We start from the raw sequence: 25,423 nt of genomic DNA, 5'->3' as shown, positions 1-25,423 counted from the left end.
GTTTAGAGAGACATCAGGCAGCAGACTCGCCCCCTTTGAAAAGTCGCGCGCATCAGCAGCGCCAAAGTCTCCATCCGGTCAGTGATCCGGTCCCAAGTGAGTCCGCCTTCTGCCAGACTGCTGCTGGCCTCCCCGCATCACCAAAATCCATAGCCCTTTTCAGAACGCTGTATATTCAGATCATCCGACCTGTCACCTGAATATACAGCGTTCTGAAAAGGGCTACGACATCCATTGTTTTGGGCAGAGATCAATCACAGGCAGCTAACCAGGGATAGCGGAACGCATCTGAACTTGGGGGGGCCGGGGGGCGTGTCGGGGGGGCGTGTCCCCCTGTTGGGGGGGCGTGGCCCCCCCGAATCTCAGCAGCGCCGAAGAAAATTTTATGTTTTTTGGACTTTTATCCATATTTAGAAGAATATTTAATTTTAAATTAACATTAGGATTATGCTGTTGTGATGTCATTATTCAGTATCTTCTCCTTTTCTATTATTAGTATTAGTATTAATATTAAATACTGAGTATCTCATGAAAAACTATTAATATTGCATCTTTTGTGTTTAGCTCCGTCTCACAGCAGGCCCGGCTCCAGAACCAAATTACAGAGGGGGCCTGCCCCTAGCTTGGGGGGGCCAAGGGGGGTCCGGGGGGATTCTCCCCCGGAAGAAGATTTTGTACATTTTAAAGTAAAATTCGTCAAACTGGTGCATTTGAGAGCAAAAGGAAGAGGCTAAATCTATGAGGAACTACACACATCTCTAATGTGTTGTGACTTTACAAATAGGCCTAAACAATTAATATTAAATGTATTTACACATTGTGCACAAATTGCATTCATTGTGACAAATTTACAATAGTTAATTAATATCCAGCCAGAATCATTGCAAATGGAGGTTCAAAGTAACAGTTAGCAATAGCATTCAGTTAATCAATGCCTAATGACAGCCAGATTCCGTTTTAAACTTTAAAACAGAAAAACGGAAAAACGTTTTTAGCACACACAAAAAAAAAAAAAAAAAATTGAATGGGGGGGCCAGTTTAGGGAATGGGGGGGCCCGGCCCGGTCAGGCCCCCCTCCAACGCCGGGCCTGTCTCACAGCATTGTAACATTGTAGTGCAGCAAGAAAGGAAAACTACTGTAAACATTTGAACCACATTTCTTGTTTAGAACCTATAGCTAGCAACATCGCCATCTCCTGAAAAACATTAATATTGCACCTTTCTTGTGGCTACATCACAGCATCTACTGAAAAACATTTATAGTGGATCTGACTTGTTTAGTTCACTTTAGATTCACATCACATCTGAAAAACAACCAGTCGAGTGTAATAAGTAAATGAGGTTTAATTGTAAAAAAAAATCTAAAAAAATCTAAAAAAATCTAAAAAATAAAAAATAAAAAAAATAAAAAAAAATAATAATTTGGGAACTGAAAAGTACCCGGGCCGCGGCCCGGGTGGCCCGGGCGGTTCCGCGATCCCTGCAGCTAACAGTAGGCTATCACATTTTGCTGACAGCAATGCTTATCACTTAGCACCCTGAGGGTCTATTGTTATTGTTGCTAATATTGTTTTCTGTCAAATTATTAATCTGACCAAATGTCAAAAAACTACAGATTCAGAGGGTAATGTCAGAAAAGGTTAATTAATGAATGATGCTTGCAACAACGTCTGGGCCATTTTATTGAATTTAATCCACTTTATTAATCTATGTATTTATTTGCAAATGCAGTCATATTGCATGGGTAGGTTCAGGTCAAAACAACCGGGAACTCGGGTATCCGAGGCCTTTTTTTTGTCTGAGCTTTTGTTTCCACCTTGTGGTGAGATAGTGACATGGCATGGCAGTTGTACGCAGTGGCGAAAAAATTCAGCCTGCGCTCCGCTGCGCACGTTGATTCTGCTGAAGTGAACCAACCAAACTCGTTTAGGTTCTTCCGCATTTGTGACACTTTAGCCTCAGCTGTTTCAGAAACAGCTTCTTTGTTACTGCGGAGAGTAAACTGATCTGGATTCATGCTGTAGAACTGATCCTAGTTCAGCACCATAGTATCCGGGATCCTCTTGTGACAGTCAGCTGATTGTGTCCAGGATCTGACTACGAGAATCCACTCATTGTAATTTTAAACAAGTAGAAATGGCAACAAACCCACCCAAGTTAAAGACCGCACTTAGTGCTAATGAAAGGTGAGTAGCAATGATATGACTGTCAGGAAGACGGAGGGGTGGAGTGGAGAAAACAGAAGTTGTTCTCTGATTGAAACTCACGTTACGTCTTATTTTGCCATTGTGATTACTTTTCCACAGGCTGCAAAACTTGAAAAATACATTTGAAACAAAGTATGGAGAAGCTCCTCTCTTCTATGCATGTGCACCTGGAAGGGTGAATCTGATAGGTAATTTAAATTATGTTGTACTGATTTGAGTAGGGCTGAACTGGTATTGGCTAGCATCCAATTGCCCCTTTTCTCTCTTTTTTTGACGTATTCAAGGAAATTGAATATTTCCATAAATTATTGATAGCTTCAGTTGTCCAGAGGTATATCAGTTCTGATACTGAACTCTACTTTGGAAGAAATTACTTCACATGTACTATGTGCTATAGATGTACTATGGCTAGTACATCTAGCTTAGCACTTTCCCTTTACCATGTATCTCTTATCTCATTGACAGGAGAGCATATCGATTACTGTGGCTATTCTGTGCTCCCAATGGCTATTGAACAGAATATTCTCACAGCTGTCTCAGTCAACGATTCAGGGACGATCCAGCTGGCCAACACACATCCTCAATACAAGTGAGACTGGAACACTTATGATTGTGAGACTGGAACACTCATGATTGTTGGGCTTTTTCACATTTGCTTGTGCCATTAATTCACAGACCTAACTAATTGTGTAATATCAGTATTTATTTATTTGTCATTTTATTTTTCCGAATGCTGTATTGAGCTGTGATTTGTATTTGTCACTTTGCAGGGACTTCACTGTGTCGTGTACTGAGGACATCAGCATCGACCGAGCCAATCCACAGTGGCATTATTATTTTCTCTGTGGAGTTAAAGGCATTCAGGTGAGTTTTTGCTCAACTGATTCATTGATGTGTCACGAGAGTAGAACTTATGTACAAAGTATCTAGTCTTCAATACTGTGTAGAAGCAATAATACTTTGTAAAAAAAAAAAAAAAAAAAAAAAATTGGTCTTGACGTTATGGTCACAGAATTAACCTTTGTTCATCCCACATTAACTTTTATAACAAGGAGAGCTTTGGGATCACATGTTTGTCTGGGATGTCATGTGTCGTTGATGGGACCATTCCACCAAGCTCAGGCCTGTCAAGCTCAAGCGCCTTAGTTTGTTGTGCCGGGCTCGTAACTATGGAGGCAAATCACAAGTCCCTCTCCAAGGTAATACTCTATGTGACTACCCTGAAATGAATGCAGCTTGCTTTATCTTGTGATCTTTGCGCCTCTTTCGATAATGTCCTTTATTCCTCCAGGTGGCGCTGGCTGAGATCTGTGCCAAATGTGAGCGCTACATCGGCACAGAAGGGGGAGGAATGGATCAGTCCATCTCCTTCCTGGCAGAGAAAGGAACTGTATGTACTGGAATAGCATCTCATTCATCACACCAAGTCACACCAGCCTTGCATGAGGACCATGTTGATTCCTGAATAAAGAGAAGAAAACTGGGTAGCAATTACAGCTCGGTACCAACATGGTAATAGGTGCGATGACAATTTTATATATATATATATATATTGATTGATTGATTGATTAGTTTATTTGGTCATATTATTCCAGAAATCAATAATCAATACAAGAATTTTCATATAGATCAAACAGGACCAAAAGGTGTAGACTGAAGCCAGGGCTTATTATGTCTACCCTTTTAACACAATCTCAAAAAGCCTTTATAGTGTATATATATATATATAATGTATATATATATATATATACATACACACACACACACACACACACAATAATTACTAAAGTAATAACCAGGAAATAGCTGTGGTAGTTTCTGTGTAATAAAGAGATGAAATCTCTGCACAACCGTGTACATCAGGTGCGTCTGAAAAGCAGGATCAGTTGAAAAAGGAGGACTCCTGCACACTGACTACACACGACCTTCATCTGGCATGCCATGCCAGATGAAGGTCGTGTGACCGAAACGTTGCAGCAATTCTATTAAAAGCCTTTGAAGTGGTAGTCAGTGTGCGGGAGTCCTCCTTTTTCAACAGTTTCTGTGTAATACCCATGAAGTAGGGCTGCAAAATGCTAAACTCCCTGTTTCCACTTAATTTCATGTCAATACAGTAGTATATTACCTGTGAACAAAACATCTAGGGATGTAGGGATTACCTGAAAAATCCCCCAGAGCTAGCTCGGGGTTGCGGGTTTGCGCTTCATAAGCGGGAGATCGGTGGAGCGAATCCCGCCTCCACCCCTGGGCAACACAATGCAGGCTACATTTAATCTAATATTACCATAAGCGTAAATGGAAAAGGGGAGTTTAGCATTTTGCTGCCGAGATTCATATTCATATTGCACAGAATTTACCACAGTTATTACCTTGGCAATTACATATTACCTCATTATTATCACACTATTACCCCCATATTACCATGTTGTTACTGAGCTGTAATGTAAAGTGCTACGGAAAACTGTTGTCAATATAAGTCTAAATTGTTGCAAAGTCCTTGCTTTATAGTGACTTGAATAGTGGTTTGTTGGATACACGTTGATGCTGACCTTTTTGATTTGTCTACCTTGTCTCAGGCAAAGCTGATAGAGTTCCAGCCTCTGCAGGCGACTGATGTCAAGCTACCGGACGGGGCCGTGTTTGTGATCTCAAACTGCTGCGTGGAGATGAACAAAGCTGCTTCTTCTCACTACAACATCCGAGTGGTGGAGTGTCGAATAGCCACAAAGGTATGGCCATCTAGTAGTAATCCTAATAATAATAATAGACAATAATCCTGATTAAATATATATAGGTATAAAATGTACAGGAAGTGTGTCAGGAATGTCATGGCTGTGTGAGCTCAGATGCTGGCCAAGGCGCGGGGTCTGGAGTGGAGCAGGTTGCTGAAGCTGGTCGAGGTCCAGACAGAGCTGAAGGCCTCCCTGGAGGAGATGCAGGCTCTGGTGGACGAGGTGTTGCACCCTGAGCCGTACAGCCGAGACGAGATCTGCGAGGCGCTGGGCGTCACTTCAGAGCAGTTCAGCACCGATCTGCTGAGCGCCAACACTCAGCACAGTAAGGGACCGCAATTAGCAACATTTGTGTATTTTTAATCTCTAAACTGAAGTATCTAATTATCATCAGTGCTGTGTGCCACTGCCAAGCCAAATGCATGGCAGGACAACTGTCTCAATACAAATGAATAAAATACAGATTTCACATATAACACATGCACCCCCCCCCCCTCCTCTCTTTGTCAGTGACGCAGTTTAAGCTGCACCAGCGTGCCAAGCATGTCTACGGTGAAGCTGCGCGGGTGCTGCAGTTTAAGAGTGTGTGTGACTCTCAACCTGCAGACTCTGTACAGCTGCTGGGAGACTTGATGAACCAGAGCCATGCCAGCTGCAGAGACCTGTATGAGTGCAGCTGCCCTGAACTGGACAAACTGGTGGACATTTGTTTGTGAGTACACTCACTTCACTTATGATTACAGTTTAGAGAACTAGAAGTGCACTCAGAGTGTAGTGCAGACCATCACCAAGGCCAATACTCCATTCCGCTATGATATGCGAATTTTGTGTAGCTATAGAGACACTGCGTAACGCGTCATCATTCAGAAACCACGCCCAAGACGGGGGAAAACAGAGCCCCCCTCCAATCCTGGCGTTCTCCTATGTCACGTGCATGGTTGCGTGTTGTACAAATAGATCGTATATACGGAAGATGAACACTCCAACTTACTTCCTTGACAGCTAGATCCACATTTTTCTTCTTGCCAATTCTCAATGGCTTCCTTGTTTTGCTCAGGAGTACAAAAAAACTTTAACTGGCGATTTTTTACATTTGTTGTCTGCGCAGCCCACCACACAACAGCTTTTAGCTATGTTTAATTCAAGGAAAATGACGCTGGTGTGTGGAAATGAACTGAGCTTTTCCCCCGTGATGGGCGTGGCCTATTTCATGCAGTGTCTCTATAGTGTGTGCTGGGGAATAGTTCCAGGAAGTACATTTGAATGCATAAAATAAAGTTGATAATATACAATATGATTCTTTAAATGTTTTACCCTTTCAAAGTACATCACAAACGGCCCACTTCCGGGAACTATTGTGAGGTAAAAAAAAAACGGGTCCATTGAAGTGAAAGGAGATGACGCAACTCTTATCTCTATAGCTCTGCCGGAGGTAATTACATGTACTGCAGGGCAGTGGTTCCTAACCTTTTTTGTCTTATGTACCCCTTGAGATGTTTTGCCATGCAAATAGTACCCTCTCACTCATGCGTGTCGATGATTTTCCTAAATGTGTTCTATTAAACAAATATTAAACTTTTAGTAGGCCTCTCTAACATATCTGATTATTGAATGGAAATCATTTGAATGGCCCCCCTTTAATACAATTCTTCCAATTTCAATTGGAAAAAGTCATCAGTTTTACCAAGATGGGCCAATGAAATAACTTGGAGTATTGTTTTTATCATTTTGGAAATAAATTGTAATCCCCAGTCTTTCCAAGTACCCCTAGGGGTACACGTACCCCTGGTTGGGAATCACTGCTGTAGGGGAGACGGGGAAAATCGGCCACTTTTTGCATGTTGTGCTCATTGACTGTAGGCTATATAATATATGTTAATTGTGCTGAGTGCCTGCTATTCAAAATACACGTGAATGTATTTCAAACAGTAATTGCTATATGTACTAGAGCACTATTTGCTGTTTCCCTGGGCTGCAGGCAGTCAGGGGCTGTGGGCTCTCGGCTGACGGGAGCAGGCTGGGGCGGCTGTGCTGTCTCCATGGTCCCCAGTGAGAAGGTGGAGTCTTTCTTACAAGCAGTGAGGGAGGCTTACTACAAACCTGATCCACGCAGAGCGGCCATGGAAAAACAAAGTTTGTTTGTGTCAAAGCCGGGTGGAGGAGCCGCGATATTCCTTGAGGAGTAAAATGTGTTATCAGTGTCTTTTGATATGACTATCATTAGATTTCAGGTCCCTAGTTGCAGCTGATAGTAAAGATTATACTGGAATATAAGGGCCAAATAATGGCAACAGTAGTGCATTATTTCTTAGAAAGAGAATTTGATTTTGTGTAAACTTGTATAACTTTCATGTAGATTTTTGTTTTTGTAATTCTGAATGTTGAGGTTTTCTATAATACATTGATTTTATAATAACAATAATAAAAACAATATGATTGCATAATATAGCGCGTTTCTAGATGCTGCAAGCGCTTCACATATCAGGGGGGGGGGGGGCTCATCTACCACCGATGTGCACCCACCTGGGTGATGCACATTTTGTACACTCATTTCACTGTTCACTTTGATTTATGTTCTTGGTAAAAAAAGAAATGTGACAAATAGAATAACAAACAAGTATAATTTGTGCAGTATAAAAAGCTATCCCTTGTTGCCAGTTGTATGTATCAACGTTAAATAAAATAAATCACGGAGTTTAACACTAACATTATGCTAAAATATTTTCAGTTTACAAATGTACAGTACATGATAAAAGTGGTCGTCATTTGAACAGCATTTGTGAGACTGTTAAGCTTGCAGGCCATTTGTGCTTTAAAAGTGTGTGAGCCACTGGGAAATCAGTGATCAGCTTCTGCACAGGATCAATTCTGATTGGCTGGGCTGTAACGGAAGTTACACCATGAGGTCCGTGATTGGTCAATTCATATGTCTGTCACACCTTTTCTTTTTGTCTTAGGGGGCAGTCCTTAACCACTTTTCAAGAGTTGTGCTCCAGATGTGTTCTTGACGTGAAAACGTTTGAGAACCACTTCATTATCTGTTTTCAGGAGGCTGCCTTTTTGGAAATGGCTCCTCCAACTGACTATGTTCTGACCCTGTTCCAACAATGCATATCAGCATTCATTAGGGCCCAAACCTCAGTTAAAAGCCTACAGTGTTTTTTTTAAATTGCCATGAATCCACATATTCACACGTAAAAATCTGTCCTGCCTCTTTAAGCTATAGACTGTAAAGCTAAGAAAAAATGAGGTATTCCTGTGTGGAGTTGAGCAAAAACCGGCCCATAATAAGGACACTCATGTAGACGCCTGTGCTTGGTCTTTGGGATCTGTGGGTTGGCAGCCTGTGTACTCTGCAGGCCTCATCAGCCTGTTGGCTTTTTCTTTGGAGTCTGGATCGTTCTACTGCCGCTGCTCTCTGGGGCTCCGGTGCTTTGGTCAGAGATGCAGGCAACTTGGCTCTTCCTCTTCAACATGTTGTCTATCCAGGTGGAGCTGTGGGGGAGCAGAGGAGATCCTCATGTTTTTGCCAGAGGTGATCAGCTCTCCGTAGCCCTGCTGGTGGGAGAAGGCGTAGGCAGAACGGCGGGAGCTGCTCCTCCGTACTACTCTCCTCTGGTTCTGCTCCTGAGGGCCTTGCCTCTTCCTGTCCCGCTGGAGACGGCGAACCTGTGGAAATAAATACAGCCACGGGAGGAATGTTCATGAAGCGGTCAACACCTGCATCTAGGCTGTAGTTGTGTATCTGTGCTGTTGTACCTTGTCTGTCAGAGTTGGGAAGAGGTCTGCTCTCAGAAAGCAGACTGCCAGCCCAGGCATGACACACACCACCGTGGTGAGCAGAATGACCAACCACACACTCTTCTCTCTTAGACCGTTACGGGCGGTGCCTGAGGACACAGTGAAAACGATTTTAAAATGTATCTGTACTCTCATCCATTTCCTCATACGTATCGCATCCTCCCTTTTTTATATAAAAGTGAGCAAGTGGGCTCTTGCCTGTTTAAATTTTTGTCCCACTGATGATGTCACAATGTCTATGACATCATCAGTGACCAAAATCATCTTATGACATCACTGATGATGTCATAGGCACTGATGATGTCATAGGCATTGTGACATCATCAGTGATGTGAAGTTGAGGGGGCCAATACCCTAGTTGAGCCAAACTTACCAATGAATGGGAAATTACTTGGAAAGAGGCCAAATATGCCATCACTTTGCAGTGCAAATAATATGACAAAGTACATTGCCAGGCTCCCCCATATGAAGAAGTGATTGACAGCTGTCCAGTAATGTGTGTCAAGTCCAATCTATGGAGGAATGCATGAATCAGAAACACAAACATATTGCTAGTATGAATAAACAATGTGCTCAAAAGCCCCGTTTAGTTAACTTGGAGTCTATTTTCTGTTGACATTTACCTGAACACTTACAACAATGACCAAGGATGTTGCTATGGTGACAGCAAATGCTTGCTGGGAGCCATCTTCTTTCAGGGAGAAGGCTCCGTAGGGAATGAAGAAGAGCAGGAAGGAGGTGCCCATCCCATGCAGGGCGCACAGGAAAAACTGACGCTTGTTGAAGAGGAGGTTTTGCTGGCCGGGTTTGTACAGGCTGGGGTAGCGCAGGCTGTTGTGGTCGTTGACGTCCTTTAGAAAACACAAACATGTCTGAGATGTATGAAGAAATATGCTGACAGGGTCAAGTATTGATGTTTAGCAAGGGAAGTGCTGGATGGTAGTCTGGTAGAGTAACAATGTACAATATTGTATATTCATACGGATCCATTAGGTTAGGGATCTAGTCCGACATAAATATAAGTAAATTCAGTGCAGTACCTTTTAGGTACCTGACACAGCAAATGAGACCTACAGTAATAAGATATCCACCTGTATGACTTGACAGTATCACGAAAAGACAAACAAATACAAAAGTACAAGATGGCTCAGGAGGTTGCCATTGGAGCCTGCTGAAAAAATAATAGGACTTTAGTCCAATGTAAAAATTAAAACTCTATAAGGATTTAAAGATAATGTACTAATTATATTGATATATTGACTATATAAGTTGGTGTTGTATTATAATCACATATTAGTCAGTATCAGGCTTACCTGATCAAAAACACCCATCGCCAGGACTGGCAAAGATGTATAGACTACGTTGAAGAGCGCAATGAACCACTGGTCATACACAGTCTGGGGAAAGAGGACATTATTAGAAGCTATTAGTTTACCACAAAGAGGAGAAATCCTCAAACACATACAGGACTCTTTAAACTATTACTAAATCAATGATATTACTGTTTTCTCACCTGAGCTGAGAAACCACAGAAGAAACCAAACCAGAAGTGCACCAAGGTGAAGGCAAAGTTCTTGTAGAAGAAGTAGTACAGGAAATGGCACATGCGGAAGTAAGACCAGCGTCCGTGGACCAGCAAGAGCTGCTGCAGGTAGCGAAACTGAGCAAAGGAGTAGTCTGATGACAGCACTGCCTGCATGCCCTCCTGCCCACTGATGCCCACACCGATGTGCGCACCTGAGGAGGAAACACACTATATATATAACAGCCGTGACTCAATATGATGTCGCTTACAGCGTTTAATTTCTACAGTGGGAAGCTGTTGGTGTTGAATGATTTACCATAAAAATGTGACACTTTATTAATCTCCGCAGGGAAATTGCTTAGTTCTCAGCTACACAAGAGCGGCCCTGACGCTGGCAGGGATTCAACAAAAGAATGAAAAAAAATGGCATACTCCAAGGTGCTGACTATGAGAGAATAGTAATTAAAAAAAAGACAAAGATAGTTGCACACACTCTCCTCTCAACTCTGTGACGTTTATTGACGACCAGCGTCGTTTCAGGACAAGGCTTTCGTAACGGGTGGTGTCTTGGCTTAGGAACACATCAGTGGGGTGTCTCCTTGCCGACACAAGGGCTTGAACCGCCGGTCTCCCAGTTAAGGTAGAGTCACCCTACTCACTACACACCACTGCCCCCCCCCCCCCCCACACACACACACACACAGTTAAGGTAGAGTCACCCTACTCACTACACACCACTGCTCCCCCCCCCCTTCCACACACACACAGTTAAGGTAGAGTCACCCTACTCACTACACACCACTGCCCCCCCCCACACACACACACAGTTAAGGTAGAGTCACCCTACTCACTACACACCACTGCCCCCCCCCCCACACACACACACAGTTAAGGTAGTCACCCTACTCACTACACACCACTGCCCCCCCCCCCCCCCCACACACACACACACACACACACAGTTAAGGGAGAGTCACCTACTCACTACACAGCACTGCCCCCCCCCCCCCACACACACACACAGTTAAGGTAGAGTCACCCTACTCACTACACACCACTGCTCCCCCCCCCCCCCCCACACACACACACACACACACACAGTTAAGGTAGAGTCACCCTACTCACTACACACCACTGCTCCCCCCCCCCCCCACACACACACACACAGTTAAGGTAGAGTCACCCTACTCACTACACACCACTGCTCCCCCCCCCCCCCCCCCACACACACACAGTTAAGGTAGAGTCACCCTACTCACTACACACCACTGCTCCCCCCCCCCCCCCACACACACACACAGTTAAGGTAGAGTCACCCTACTCACTACACACCACTGCTCCCCCCCCCCCACACACACACACACAGTTAAGGTAGTCACCCTACTCACTACACACCACTGCTCCCCCCCCCCCACACACACACACAGTTAAGGTAGAGTCACCCTACTCACTACACACCACTGCTCCCCCCCACACACACACACACAGTTAAGGTAGAGTCACCCTACTCACTACACACCACTGCTCCCCCCCCCCCCACACACACACAGTTAAGGTAGAGTCACCCTACTCACTACACACCACTGCACCCCCCCCCACACACACACAGTTAAGGTAGAGTCACCCTACTCACTACACACCACTGCTCCCCCCCCCCACACACACACAGTTAAGGTAGAGTCACCCTACTCACTACACACCACCGCCCCCCCCCCCCCCCCACACACACACACACACACAGTTAAGGTAGAGTCACCCTACTCACTACCAGTGTTGGGGGTAACTCATTACAAAAGTAACATATTACATGTAATATATTACTTTTAGCAGTAACTCAGTAATATAACTTATTACTTATAGGTTTCAGTAATATTATACCAGTTACTTGTTCAAGTAACTCAAGTTACAAATTGAGTTACATTTGATTAAATCAAAGCACATATTTAAAAAAGATACAATCATTTCCTAATCAAACTGTGTTTTTATACAAATAGCCACTATAGATGACAATAACAAAGGAAAATAATAACATTTAGAATTTTGGATAGTTTACACTGACTTCAAGGCGTTTGAAATTATTTTTCGGGATGGTTCCGGGGCGGCGATGTCATTCTGCTGTTTTGGTGAAAGTAATGCAAAAGTAGTGTAATAAGTAAAGAGTTACTCTACTCAGACAGTAATATTGTAAAGTAACTTATTACTTTTAAATTAAAGTAACTAGTAATATGTAGTATATTACATTTTGAAAGTAACTTGCCCAACACTGCTCACTACACACCACCGCCCCCCCCCCCCCCCACACACACACACACAGTTAAGGTAGAGTCACCCTACTCACTACACACCACTGCTCCCCCCCCCACACACACACAGTTAAAGGAACACTCCGCCCATTTTCAACCAGCTTTGTATCATTAGAACATCAGTAGTATATCAGAAAACTGTAAACTGTTTTGAAGTCTGTCATTTAATTTGACAGTTATTGAGTGTTAAAGTGTGGACCGGTGACATCACTGGTCCACACTAACTCAAATTAACAACTCATTAACTCAAATCAACTCTCAATAACTGTCAAACTAGATGAATGATGAATAGTTTGACAGCTATTGAGAGTTGATTTGAGTTAACGAGTTATTCATTTGAGTTAGTGTGGACCAGTGATGTCACTGGTCCACACTTTAACACTCAATAACTGTCAAATTAAATGACAGACTTCAAAACAGTTTACAGTTTTCTGATATACTACTGATGTTCTAATGATACAAAGCTGGTTGAAAATGGGCGGAGTGTTCCTTTAAGGTAGAGTCACCCTACTCACTACACACCACTGCCCCCCCCCCCACACACACACACACACAGTTAAGGTAGAGTCACCCTACTCACTACACACCACTGCTCCCCCCCCCCACACACACAGTTAAGGTAGAGTCACCCTACTCACTACACACCACTGCCCCCCCCCCCACACACACACACAGTTAAGGTAGAGTCACCCTACTCACTACACACCACTTCTCCCCCCCCCACACACACACACAGTTAAGGTAGTCACCCTACTCACTACACACCACTGCTCCCCCCCCCCCCCCCACACACACACAGTTAAGGTAGAGTCACCCTACTCACTACACACCACTTCTCCCCCCCCACACACACACACAGTTAAGGTAGTCACCCTACTCACTACACACCACTGCTCCCCCCCCCCACACACACACAGTTAAGGTAGAGTCTACTCACTACACACCACTGCTCCCCCCCCCCCCCCACACACAGTTAAGGTAGAGTCACCCTACTCACTACACACCACTGCTCCCCCCCCCCCCCACACACACACAGTTAAGGTAGAGTCACCCTACTCACTACACACCACTGCTCCCCCCCCCCCCCACACACAGTTAAGGTAGAGTCACCCTACTCACTACACACCACTGCCCCCCCCCCCCCCCCCACACACACACACACACACACACAGTTAAGGTAGAGTCACCCTACTCACTACACACCACTGCCCCCCCCCCACACACACACAGTTAAGGTAGAGCATACATGGGCAAACTATGGCCCGCGGGCCGGATGCGGCCCGCGAGCGCCACCTGTGTGGCCCGCGATGGAATTGCAAAAAAAAAAAAAAAAAAATCCCTACACAGTGCACCTGAACGCAACATGCAAGATACCCGCTTAATAAGTGTCCAAATGTTCATGTCATTCTGGCCAATACTCCACTTCTGTTATAGCATTTCAGTCTGGAATATGGAATATCTTTCAATAATCTTTATGACTAAAAGGCTACATTGAATTAGAAATTTAAATAATTAACTCATTGGTTTTGGATTTATTTAGCTTCAAGAGTGCATTTTTGTTCGTGTGACCCTCAACACAGGCTTTGATCATCCCGGGCCACTTACTGATACTTATGCTTAAATTAACCCACTCATATTCTGATTTATTTCAAGAAAAACATTTTGGCTAGTGGAAATTCTAATTGGCTGGTAACTTTAAAATCTAGCAGCCATATTGGCAGGTGGTCAAAAAAGTTAATTTCAAGCCCTGAGAGCAGGTGGTGACATAGGAGTGAGTGAGAAAAGGATGAAATATTGGTGGTTAAGACTGAATAATGACATCACAACTGTTAATTTAAAATGAGTTATTCCTCTAAACGTGGCTTTAAATGCACCAAATTTTTCACGCTGCCGCCGTTCGGCCCTCAGCAAAACCTGGTGGCGAGGACATTTTTTGTGGCCCTCTCTATCATCAAAGTTACCCATCCATGGGTTACAGCATGACAATATTTGTTCGGCCCCCGGCAACAATCTGGGTTTCTCATGTGGCCCCCCATGAAAAATAATTGCCCACCCCTGAGGTAGAGTCACCCTACTCACTACACACCACTGCTCCCCCCCCCCCCCCCCCCCCCCACAGGGATGAGTCATACTGTGAGGTCTGTGAGTTATACAGATCAATCCTGTCACTCACTCTTGATCATGCTGACATCGTTGGCTCCGTCTCCTATAGCCAGGGTGACGGCTCTCTTGTGCCCCTTCACCAGCTCCACCACCTGGGCCTTCTGCAGCGGGGTGACCCGGCAGCAGATCACCGTTTTACACAAACAGGCCAAGTCCAGCAAGACGCACTCCAGCTGCGGCTCCAGAGCGTGAGCCTGCAGGGGGGGGGATGCATAGTTACAATACATCACACCTGTGACACTTGTCATTACCATCCTATGGTGTCAGCCCCCCTGCAGAGAAAACACCTGTAATATTTCTGCCAAGCTGCATGCGTCACTGCGTTCATGAAAGTGTCTAATAGAGCCGGGGGGCTCCCAGCAGCGCAGCAGCTCTCTGCTCATTACAGGCTCAGCACAGTCGGCAGCAGGTGCAGAGATGGCAGACTCGGCATATTGTAGCCTGCACACAGCGGCAGAGCCACCATTTAACGATCACTATTCAACCAAAGTAATGTTGCACACAGACAGCAGAGCACCTTACCAGACTGTGCCCATTGATGATTAAGGCATACTCTGCAATAATGGTTTCTTCAAACACAGAGTCATCTGCGGACGTAGCTGTCTTAGCGTCTCCGGCACTGCTAACTCGACTCAGGCTGAGGATCTGCTCCTTAGCACTCCTGAGGAGAGAGGTAACGGCAGTAAACACACTGTACAGGTAAACACACTGTACAGGTAAACACACTGTACAGGTAAACATTATTCTGTTCAAATGCATTTAATTACATGACATTCACTGCTCAAATAGTATTTTTTAGGTAGATACACTACTGCTCACAAGTACTGCTGAATGGCAGAATTCACTCTCTCAGAAGATTAACGCTATATTTTTGTCACTATTGTTGTGAGTCGACAACATGGATGTCCATGAATCACCAGAGGGGCCAGTTAACATGGCGACATGGTAGATTTCCTCTGGGACTGTTGTTGATAGTTGTGGGGAGTGAGGACAGGGGAAAGCGAAAGACAGGAGTAGGTTAAGAATACACAGTGCCTCACCTGAGCTGCTGCTGCACCTCCAGCTGAGTCTGTCCAGAGATCACAAACACCTCGTTCATGTCATTTCGCAGCATGTTACACGAGTAGCCGATGTTCATGGCTGTCTCTGCAATTATTACACACACAGTTCAAGTTCACAACTCACTAGCTTTTCAACAAGAGGTAGAAATGATTCTTACACTGTCACTTGGTCTGTTCATTAGGACGCTTCAGTTACCTAGTTTGTCTCCTGTGAGGACCCAGATTTTGATGTCAGCTAGACTTAGACAGGCGATCGTCTCAGGAACTCCTTCCTGGAGTTTGTCCTCCACTGCTGTGGCACCTAGAAGCTTCAACCAGGACAGCGGTCAGTCAATACAGGCTAAATGGGTCGGATCCCTTTAGAGTTGTAAACGTGTGGTCGATCTTACCATGAAACCCTGCTCTATCTCCTCGTAGAGAGCAGCCAGCCGCTCCTCTCGGTTCTCAATCACAGTGCTGGCAAACAGAAGCTTCTCCATCCATGCATCAAAATAATCTGCATCGAGATCTTTGTAGGCCAGAGCTAACGTTCGAAGACCTTCTCCAGCAAATTCCTGTAGGAAAAATGATCGAGAAACATCTATTATTGTAATTATGGCGTATAAATGGTTTTCACGGAATTGGGTTGCTATGGGAACAGTTTGAAACCTAGCTTTAGGTAGCCTGTCAGCTATTGTATTAGCAAACACTGCAACAGGAAGTAAGCTAGGGGCAATTTAAAATGTTTATGTTCTCAAGTTAAAACCGTCTATAGCAAAGTGAGACATTGTGATTTTTGTGACAAGTGTGATGATCCAAACACTGAAACCCTCTGGCACTTAATAATAATACTAGACATGTTCTATCGGTGTTGCAGAGTGACGTTCACTGCTTAGTATTTCTTGCACACCAACACAATCTCAATCAAGTGATTTCTAACATTTTGTCAGAATCATCAACACAATAGCAGTCTCAACTGATCCAGTCTGCACAAACTGCTGCAAAAATCACAAATTAAATGTAAACAGTCATTTTATCCAGTCATTTTGCTACCAGTAAAAAAATAAAGCCCAACATATAGCACAATAATTTAATGCCAATGTGTACTGTTTTCTAATAATAATAATAATAAAAAAAAAAGCCTTACATTGAGATGCTCTGAGGTAGTGTACATCAGGTCATTGCTGGATGGGTCCAAGCGGTCAAAAATAATGGTGTCAGCTCCTTTGGAGTAGAGTTTAATATGACCCTGTGGGTTTCTCACTGTGGAACAAAACACAGTTTAATATGACCCTGTGGGTTTCTCACTGTGGAACAAAACACAGTTTAATATGACCCTGTGGGTTTCTCACTGTGGAACAAAACACAGTTTAATATGACCCTGTGGGTTTCTCACTGTGGAACAAAACACAGTTTAATATGACCCTGTGGGTTTCTCACTGTGGAACAAAACACAGTATGCAACATAGCGTTATTTTGAATAGACTTTAACAAGGCATCAGGCTTAGCATACAACTGGTGCTGGTGCAATACAACAAATACAGGGGGTTATATTACAGATGCATTGTTACTCTCTCAACATAAAAAAAGAGAGCTAAAAAAAGAGTGTTCTTAATATCTTTACATCGGAAATCAGATATATTAGTGCAACAGAATTGCTGTTAAGTGTCATTTTCTTCATTATAAAGTGCATGGAACATGGTGTGAAGCGTCTTGTGAACTAATGGGAGCATTGCTTTTATAAGTGAAGACCTAACCAATGACACTCATTCTCTTGCGCACGTTGTTGAAGTCCAGTATGGCCAGGAGCTGGTAGGTGACAGCCTGTCCCATCTCACACAGGGTGATGGTCTCTGGGGTCCGGGCCCGGAAGACAAACCCAAAGTTGCGCGCGGCAGTGACCAGTGCTCCCTCGTCAGGCGACTGGGCCTGGTACACAAGATCTCCTTCAGTGTAAAGAGAAACATGAGCTATACCGGTAATCGTTTTATTCAGGAGGTATAAATTTACACGTATTTTATACTGTGAGGTTTAGGTATATGTCACTGAAACAGCATGATCTAACATACAGTAGGTCACCTTCACTCTTCTCCTCTGACATGACGGTGTGGCACAAGGCTAGCAGTCGGAAGAACTCGTGCACCAAAGGATCCTCCAGTTGAATGGCTTCCACCAGGCTGTCATCATAAAACTTAAACCTCCTGTCACACAGTGGGCTGAAGGAAAAATCCACACAGGCTGTTCTCTGGGGGGGGGGCACACACATGGTTATTGCATTACTGTATTACTATTATTGTACAAGAGTGTAATACATATGTCAACATTATGTTGGTTATTCAGCTCTTCGTACCTCTGTAATTTCCACTTTCTGGTCAAATTCATCATAAACATCACCTAAGAGAAGAAAGAGTAAATAAGCTATGTGTCATGTTTATGACCTGGCTTCATCACTGTGCTTCCTTATTAAAATACTGGGATTCGACTGTTATGGGTTCTTCCAAGGCCAATTGATAGTATTCTGTTACATCACCACACGGCCATTTTGGTAGGAAAACAACAGGTGATTGTGATCAATTAACAGGTGATTACAATCAAGTGACACTTACAGCCAATGAGCTGTGTGTATTGTATATTGGTAGGAAAAAGGCTTGTGACATCATCGTAATACTATGAATACCCATACTGATCCAATACCCATACTGATCCAATACCCATACTGATCTTTTGTACTGATATCCTAATAATTGAATTTGACCAGTTTCATGCCAAACTAGAAATAACTAATACGCCTCTGCCAACAAGTCAAGTTGCAGTTTACATCCATGTCTGTCCAAACTTATGAATAAAATACATGTAGTGAAGACTTTGAAGGAATTTAATCAAATGTGTTAAGTGTATATATATTATCACTATATTGACATGTATGATTCCAGTTAATAATTTCCAGTGAGAAACTTCAATCAGAGACTATTTTTTCACAGAGGAGTAAAGAGCACTGATTGAGCGTCGTCACATGGTGCAACAACAATCACCTGAAGCTGAACCTGAAGCAAAACCAATGAGAGCTTGTGGTGGATTGCTTGTGGTAAGAACACAGAACAGGAGGCCCCCTGTCCTGGTTGTCATCCAGGGAGAGGAATTGAAGACTGACTCATACAAGTATCTTCAGGTCCAAATCAGTATAATTGTGATCATTAGGTCAACTTAAAGGATTTTGGTGTCTGCAAAAGTAAATGACAGCACTTCCACCATTTTTGTAGAATGACCCAACATTTTCTCAGCTACAGTGGTAAGCAAAGCATGATGTCACAGTGTCCTCATCATGAAAGTTGACCTTTTAACTTTTAGATATAAAATGTCGTCACTTCCTCATTTTATACTATTAGACATTTGTGTGAAATTTTGTCATTACCGTAATTAGCACATGAATTCTTGAGTCACGACCAAAATTTATTTTGTGAGGTCACAGTGACCTTGACCTTTGACCACCAAGTCCAAGTGGACGTTTGTGCCAAATTTGAAGAAATTCCCTCAAGGCATTCCTGAGATATTGCATTAACGAGAATGGGATGGATGGACGGCCAGATGACTTTTAACAATTGAAAACCCACTCCTCCTTACCATAAGTCTTGCCATTGATGGAGCACTTGTTGAAGACCATGATGTTCTGGGTGAGGGTGCCGGTCTTGTCGGAGAAGATGAACTCCACCTGTCCCAGCTCCTCGTTGAGGGTGGTGGTGCGAGCCTCGGCCGGCGTGTCCTTCTCACTGAAGTACATCTTCCTATCCCAGTTAATGAAGTAACTATGGCCCAGACGCAGAACCTCCACACTAGGGGGAACATTCGCCTCTGAATTTGTGAACAATCTAATGCACACCATCCATTTTATTGTAATGTAGCTTGAAATCATTTGTCAAATGAAATGGTCTTTTTCAAATGATAGCAGGCAATTGTAGTCCTTGGTAGACACAATGACCGCACTTTGCAGACTGGATCCTATATTTTAGAGCGATTGTGTGTTGATTTGTTGATGTTGTCCCTCACCTGACATACAGAGAGATGGGCACGACGGTGTTGAGGATGATGATGTAGGACCAGAAAGTAAGGAAGCCAGAGAACACGGCGTTGCTCAGAAACTCATGCCAAGGCAAATGCACCTGGAAGTTTCTGCCAATCCAGCTCTCCCAGATGAGGTTTCCAATGGCCAAAACAACTCCCATGCAAACAAGAAAGGCAAAGATCTGCAAGACAAAATCTGCATTTTCAAGCTCATTTTGAAAGATGCGTCACACATAAAGGACAGTGTTATATGAGTACCAACACCTTTTAACTGTATAATGCGTAGGTTTAGAAACTAAAGATTCTGCTGGCAGGCAGGGATGTAAAGCATTTTCGATTAAATTATGTACAGAGTGCAAATTTGGGTAACACTTTAGATTACAGCCCACGGCAACGTAAAATTACTCCGGAGTTACAGTGTAATCTTCTAGCCTGGGTAAACCCAGCCCCCAGTGACCTGCTCTCAGGCTTACCCTGCTGAGAGCAGGTCTGAGAGCAGGTCACGTGGCGGCTGGGTTTACCCAGGCTAGTAATCTTCAGCACAATCAATACATATAATTGATGTAGGTACAGGGGAGCAAGATGTAGAATAAGGAGGTAAATTACAAATAACTTTTATTTTTTAACTAGCAGGATCAGGATTTGATCAGGATTAGTATGTTATCTCCCACATAAAACACATTTCAAGAAGTGCCTTCTTTCACTTACTTAACATTGCAAAAAATCAGACACAAGATGCAGAAAAATTAATTCATGCATTTGTTACTTCTAGGCTGGATTACTGCAATTCGGTATTATCAGGTTGCCCCAAAAAGTCCCTAAAGACTCTCCAGCTGATTCAGAATCCTGCTGCATGTGTTCTGACAAGAGCTAGGAAAAGAGATTCTCCCATACTAGCTAGTAGCTTCTCTGCACTGGCTCCCAGTAAAATCCAGAATATAATTTAAAATCCTTCTACTAACCTATAAGGCACTAAATGGTCAGGCACCATCATATCTTAAGGAGCTCATAGTACCTTATTTATGGAGAGATATATGTGTCTTTATTCTGTGACTGAAAGTTTACATCCTGTAACCAAAGAGTGTATCTGTGAGAAAATAAATCCACTTTGTAATCAAAAAATTGATCCGTAAGCAAAAACATAGATTTGAAAACAAAACTATCAACAATCCAATCAAAGAAAAATAAAAAAATTACGGTAAATAAATTTTTTTTTTTTAGATTTTTCATTAATGTGAATTAAAAAAAGTTGCATGCAAACACAAACATTTTGTTCTCAACTCCAGACCATTTGTTTGCGAAACCATTACCTTTGCTTACAAAGCTCAACTTTTCTTTTGCGAAATGAAAAGTTTTGTTTGCAAAACCTGAGTTTTGCAAAACTTTTTCTGTTACAATAAGGGCGGGACCTACAGCAGAAAGAAGTAACGCACGTCCCTATTGGCCAGTGTCGATCGGAGTGATAGCTTGGCAACATCCAATCCAGTAAGAGACAAGGCGGAGGGCGGGCACTTGAAGGAAGTATTTCCTGAAGGAATCTCCATGCCATTTCAGCCCCAGTTATAACCACAGATTGAAGAGAGAAGCTGTGAGTATGTTCACACCAATGTTTTTATGTTTGGTCAGGTTACATGCACCGGTCCAAACATAAAAACATTGGTGTGAACATACTCACGGCTTCTCTCTTCAATCTGTGGTTATAACTGCCGCTAAAATGGCATGGAGATTCCTTCAGGAAATACTTCCGTTCAAGTGCCCGCCCTCCGCCTTGTCTCGTACTGGATTGGATGTTGCCAAGCTATCGCTCCGATCGACACTGGCCAATAGGGACGTGCGTTACTTCTTTTTGCTGTAGGTCCCGCCCTTATTGTAACAGAAAAAGTTTTGCAAAACTCAGGTTTTGCAAACAAAACTTTTCGTTTCGCAAAAGAAAAGTTGAGCTTTGTAAGCAAACGTAATGGTTTTGCAAACAAATGTTTTGGAGTTGAGAACAAAATGTTTGTGTTTGCATGCAACTTTTTTGAATTCACATTAATGAAAAATCTAAAAACATTTATTTTATTTTATTTTTAAATTTTTCTTTGATTGGATTGTTGATAGTTTTGTTTTCAAATCCATGTTTTTGCTTACAGATCTATTTTTTGATTACAAAGTGGATTTATTTTCTCACAGATACAGTCTTGGGTTACAGGATGTAAACTTTCAGTCACAGAATAAAGACACATATATCTCTCCATACTTATTACCCTACTAGAGAGCACTGCGCTCCCAGAATGCAGGCCTACTCGTGGTTCCTAGAATTTCAAAAATCAAATCAAATCAAATCAAATCATACAGAGTATACAATTATATTTATACAAGGGGAGAACTAATTATGCACGTTGGGCATTGCTAATCTAAAATGTTACCCACATTTTCCATGTAAAAGATAACATCTTACCCACAAAACCAAAGTGTTCATGAGTTTGTCAATACTGGTCCTTTTAAATGTAGTCCTTCCGCAATTCTGCATCAGTTTGGTTTGCAACCCTTAGTGAAGTGCGAAAACAACTATCAGTGTGTTAGGAGGAAGTTAACACTGGGAAATGTTTGTAGCCTACATGACCTGCTCAGAGAAAAAAAGATTGTACAACTTTGGCTTATGGTTGTAGACAAAGTAAATGTAACCTCTGCTACAAATAAAACCGTAAAATGCTAAATCATACCAGCAAAGATGACCATTCCAAAGCACCACTCTGTGTTTCTGAGCACACAGCCTCGCAGCAGCAAGTTGCCATTATCCAGAGAGAACTTATTGTCTCTCCAATGTAGAGTTCCTGTAAATTTATCCAGCTTGTTGTTTGGTGGCTCACAAATGACTTCTCCTGAGGAACACAGTGGATAAAGACACAAATGACTTCTCCTGAGGAACACAGTGGATACAGACACATGACTTCTCCTGAGGAACACAGTGGATACAGACACAAATGACTTCTCCTGAGGAACACAGTGGATAAAGACACAAATGACTTCTCCTGAGGAACACAGTGGATAAAGACACAAATGACTTCTCCTGAGGAACACAGTGGATACAGACACAAATGACTTCTCCTGAGGAACACAGTGGATAAAGACACAAATGACTTCTCCTGAGGAACACAGTGGATAAAGACACAAATGACTTCTCCTGAGGAACACAGTGGATAAAGACACAAATGACTTCTCCTGAGGAACACAGTGGATACAGACACAAATGACTTCTCCTGAGGAACACAGTGGATACAGACACAAATGACTTCTCCTGAGGAACACAGTGGATACAGACACAAATGACTTCTCCTGAGGAACACAGTGGATACAGACACAAATGACTTCTCCTGAGGAACACAGTGGATAAAGACACAAATGACGTCTCCTGAGGAACACAGTGGACAGACAGAGACTCACACAGGACACGTGTTAAAAAAAAACTTTGGTTCTACTGGCTGTATAGAGATCCAAAGTCACCCCTACTTCCTACTTTAGCTATATGAATGGTGGTTTAACGGCGAGAGACAATATATTTTTTTATCCTGTTTGAATTGTGCCACCAAGTACAAATGTGATTTTTCCTCCTTTTAACACATTCACTGCCAGCCGTTTTTTTTTTTACTGTAGGTAGGTTCTGCCAGAGGGTTTTTTTGAGGATTCTGGCTCATCTTTCAAGACCCGAGGATTCTTTTCTGCTAAGATTTTGTGAACACACAATATCTCAAAAGAACTAATAGAATGTGTGCTTTCTCTGTCTAAAAGAGTTAGTTTGTAGAGTTAGTAGTTATGTAAGCATTAGCAGTTGAATACAGCATGGTTTCAGCGTCAGAAAAATTATTCTGAGATAAACGGCTTTTTGTGAAATTCGATAGAACAGTCACTTTAACCATTCATTTTTGGCATCAGTAAGACGTCAGACATCTAAACAATAGTTTTGAACAGTAATTTCCTCCATAACAGCAGGAAACCCCCCTCTGCTTCCAACTCCTCCCTCCGTGGGCGTTCTTCTTGGCTGCAGCGGCCGTGTCACAAGCTTGTCACCAGTCTCACTGCTTTGCTGCTGCTGTGCCTGTCTGCGCGGCCGCTCTTTGAGGAAGTCTGGATGGACTCGCTCGCTTCTTGGAGTTTTGGTTGAGAGCTTTGATGAAGCTTTTGCGATTCTGGTCATATTTATGCTGCGTGTTTCAAAGTGTGTTCCACCCGTAATCTATTATGCAAATTTGCAATCCCGCACCGCCAGCAATCAGCGCGAAAACGAAAGCGTTTTCGCCAATCCATTTTCATGAGAATGGCTTCATCACACTGCTTTTTGCTTGCCTTCCTCTAGTCAGGAAAGCACTGTCGCCACTTAGTGGGTCGGTGGAATGGGTTGTACACGTTGTACACGTCCAATACTTATATAAGAGATGTAAAAGGGTTAGAGCACATCCCACCGTCAAAAAAACAAAATCGATTTTGTTTGACGTAAAAACACGTCATTGGCAGTGAACGGTTGGATTTTGTTTGACGTAAAAACACGTCATTGGCAGTGAACGTGTTAAAAGATAACTTTGCATGTCAACAAAGCCGCAGTTTGTCGTAAAACTGAAATGTAACATTTAGTTTTGTATGAAACCGCTCAATCATGTCTTGTCTTGCACAATATACGTCACACCAACACCAACATGGCGGGAGAGACGTCACTTATATGCGACTGGTTGTGTGTAGTCTTTCTGATTTATAACTTATAGTGCAACCGTTTTATGACAAACTGCGACTTTCTTGACTTTCCATGTTCTCTTTTAAATGGACAAAGATCATATGTGTACCTCATGGCACAATTAAAAGGGGATCAAAAAAAGTATTGTCTCTCGCTATTCAGCACCATTGGTATTTTTTCAGACGCTGGTTTGCATAGGGCCCTAACGGAAGGGTAGGGCTCTGTAAGTATTCACTTTCAACCAATATCTGTCAAATCAGGTATCAGGCCAACATACCCCACATACAGCAGAGTCAACACACATGATTTGTTAAACAAAAGGTAAATACACAAAATACATCAAGCATCACCTCACCGTCAAAGTCAGTCAGTTTTGTAATATCTCCCAGATCTGAGGTCACCGTCAACGCCTGACGAACCTTGAGATTTGTCTCCCTGTAGGGGCGAAAAACAGGAAACACACCTCTCTGTGATGAGATAAACACACTTCTGTCATGAGATAGCACCTCTCTGTGATGAGATAGTTGTAGAAATGTGGTCTCCATTTTTTTCCATTATTTTCGCACTACTGCTAAAATGATCGAATATAAGCATTAAGGGCATGGCAACGACTATCATCGATGGACATCAATGACAGTCAGTGGCCATGGTCGGTGGCCGGCACGGTGGCTCAGTGGTTAACACTGTTGCCTCACAGCAAGAAGGTCCCGGGTTCGAACCCCGGTCCGTCCCAGGTCCTTTCTGTGTGGAGTTTGCATGTTCTCTCCGTGTCCGTGTGGGTTTTCTCCGGGTGCTACGGTTTCCTCCCACCATCAAGAAAGACATGTAGGTTAGGGTTAATACTCCTGTCAGTGCCCCCTGACCAAGGCACTGGCAAAAGAACTG

General features: G+C 43.1%; 2 protein-coding genes across 2 annotated transcripts in view; one reads left to right on the top strand and one right to left on the bottom strand.

Annotated features, from left to right (window-relative positions):
• Positions 1-2,059: 2,059 nt before the first annotated feature.
• galk2 (galactokinase 2) lies at positions 2,060-7,616 on the top strand. Its single transcript, XM_083655121.1, has 10 exons — positions 2,060-2,186; positions 2,307-2,395; positions 2,673-2,796; positions 2,978-3,071; positions 3,260-3,406; positions 3,499-3,597; positions 4,784-4,936; positions 5,054-5,264; positions 5,450-5,651; positions 6,918-7,616. Exons 1-10 carry the CDS (start codon positions 2,137-2,139, stop codon positions 7,123-7,125), a joined length of 1,377 nt encoding a protein of 458 aa, XP_083511247.1. The 5' UTR covers positions 2,060-2,136; the 3' UTR covers positions 7,126-7,616.
• A 761-nt stretch (positions 7,617-8,377) lies between these two features.
• atp8b4 (ATPase phospholipid transporting 8B4) overlaps positions 8,378-25,423 on the bottom strand; it is a gene marked incomplete at both ends in the record, with an annotated part of 21,508 nt that continues 4,462 nt past the window's right edge. The window contains 20 exons of the mRNA XM_083654137.1: positions 8,378-8,608; positions 8,699-8,829; positions 9,114-9,252; positions 9,364-9,591; positions 10,054-10,137; positions 10,254-10,477; positions 14,742-14,925; positions 15,254-15,392; positions 15,772-15,877; positions 15,989-16,100; positions 16,182-16,346; positions 16,919-17,034; positions 17,529-17,717; positions 17,851-18,016; positions 18,122-18,165; positions 19,393-19,601; positions 19,816-20,012; positions 22,271-22,359; positions 22,536-22,694; positions 24,894-24,973. Of these exons, the coding sequence (XP_083510263.1) occupies positions 8,378-8,608; positions 8,699-8,829; positions 9,114-9,252; positions 9,364-9,591; positions 10,054-10,137; positions 10,254-10,477; positions 14,742-14,925; positions 15,254-15,392; positions 15,772-15,877; positions 15,989-16,100; positions 16,182-16,346; positions 16,919-17,034; positions 17,529-17,717; positions 17,851-18,016; positions 18,122-18,165; positions 19,393-19,601; positions 19,816-20,012; positions 22,271-22,359; positions 22,536-22,694; positions 24,894-24,973 (2,992 nt within the window). The remainder of the gene's footprint in view (positions 8,609-8,698; positions 8,830-9,113; positions 9,253-9,363; positions 9,592-10,053; positions 10,138-10,253; positions 10,478-14,741; positions 14,926-15,253; positions 15,393-15,771; positions 15,878-15,988; positions 16,101-16,181; positions 16,347-16,918; positions 17,035-17,528; positions 17,718-17,850; positions 18,017-18,121; positions 18,166-19,392; positions 19,602-19,815; positions 20,013-22,270; positions 22,360-22,535; positions 22,695-24,893; positions 24,974-25,423) is intronic.

The sequence above is a fragment of the Poromitra crassiceps genome, assembly GCF_964638095.1.
Source record: "Poromitra crassiceps genome assembly, chromosome: 18".
Classification (NCBI taxonomy): domain Eukaryota; kingdom Metazoa; phylum Chordata; class Actinopteri; order Beryciformes; family Melamphaidae; genus Poromitra; species Poromitra crassiceps.
Note: the sequence above shows the minus strand (reverse complement) of the source record. Positions and strands in the feature narration are given on the sequence as shown.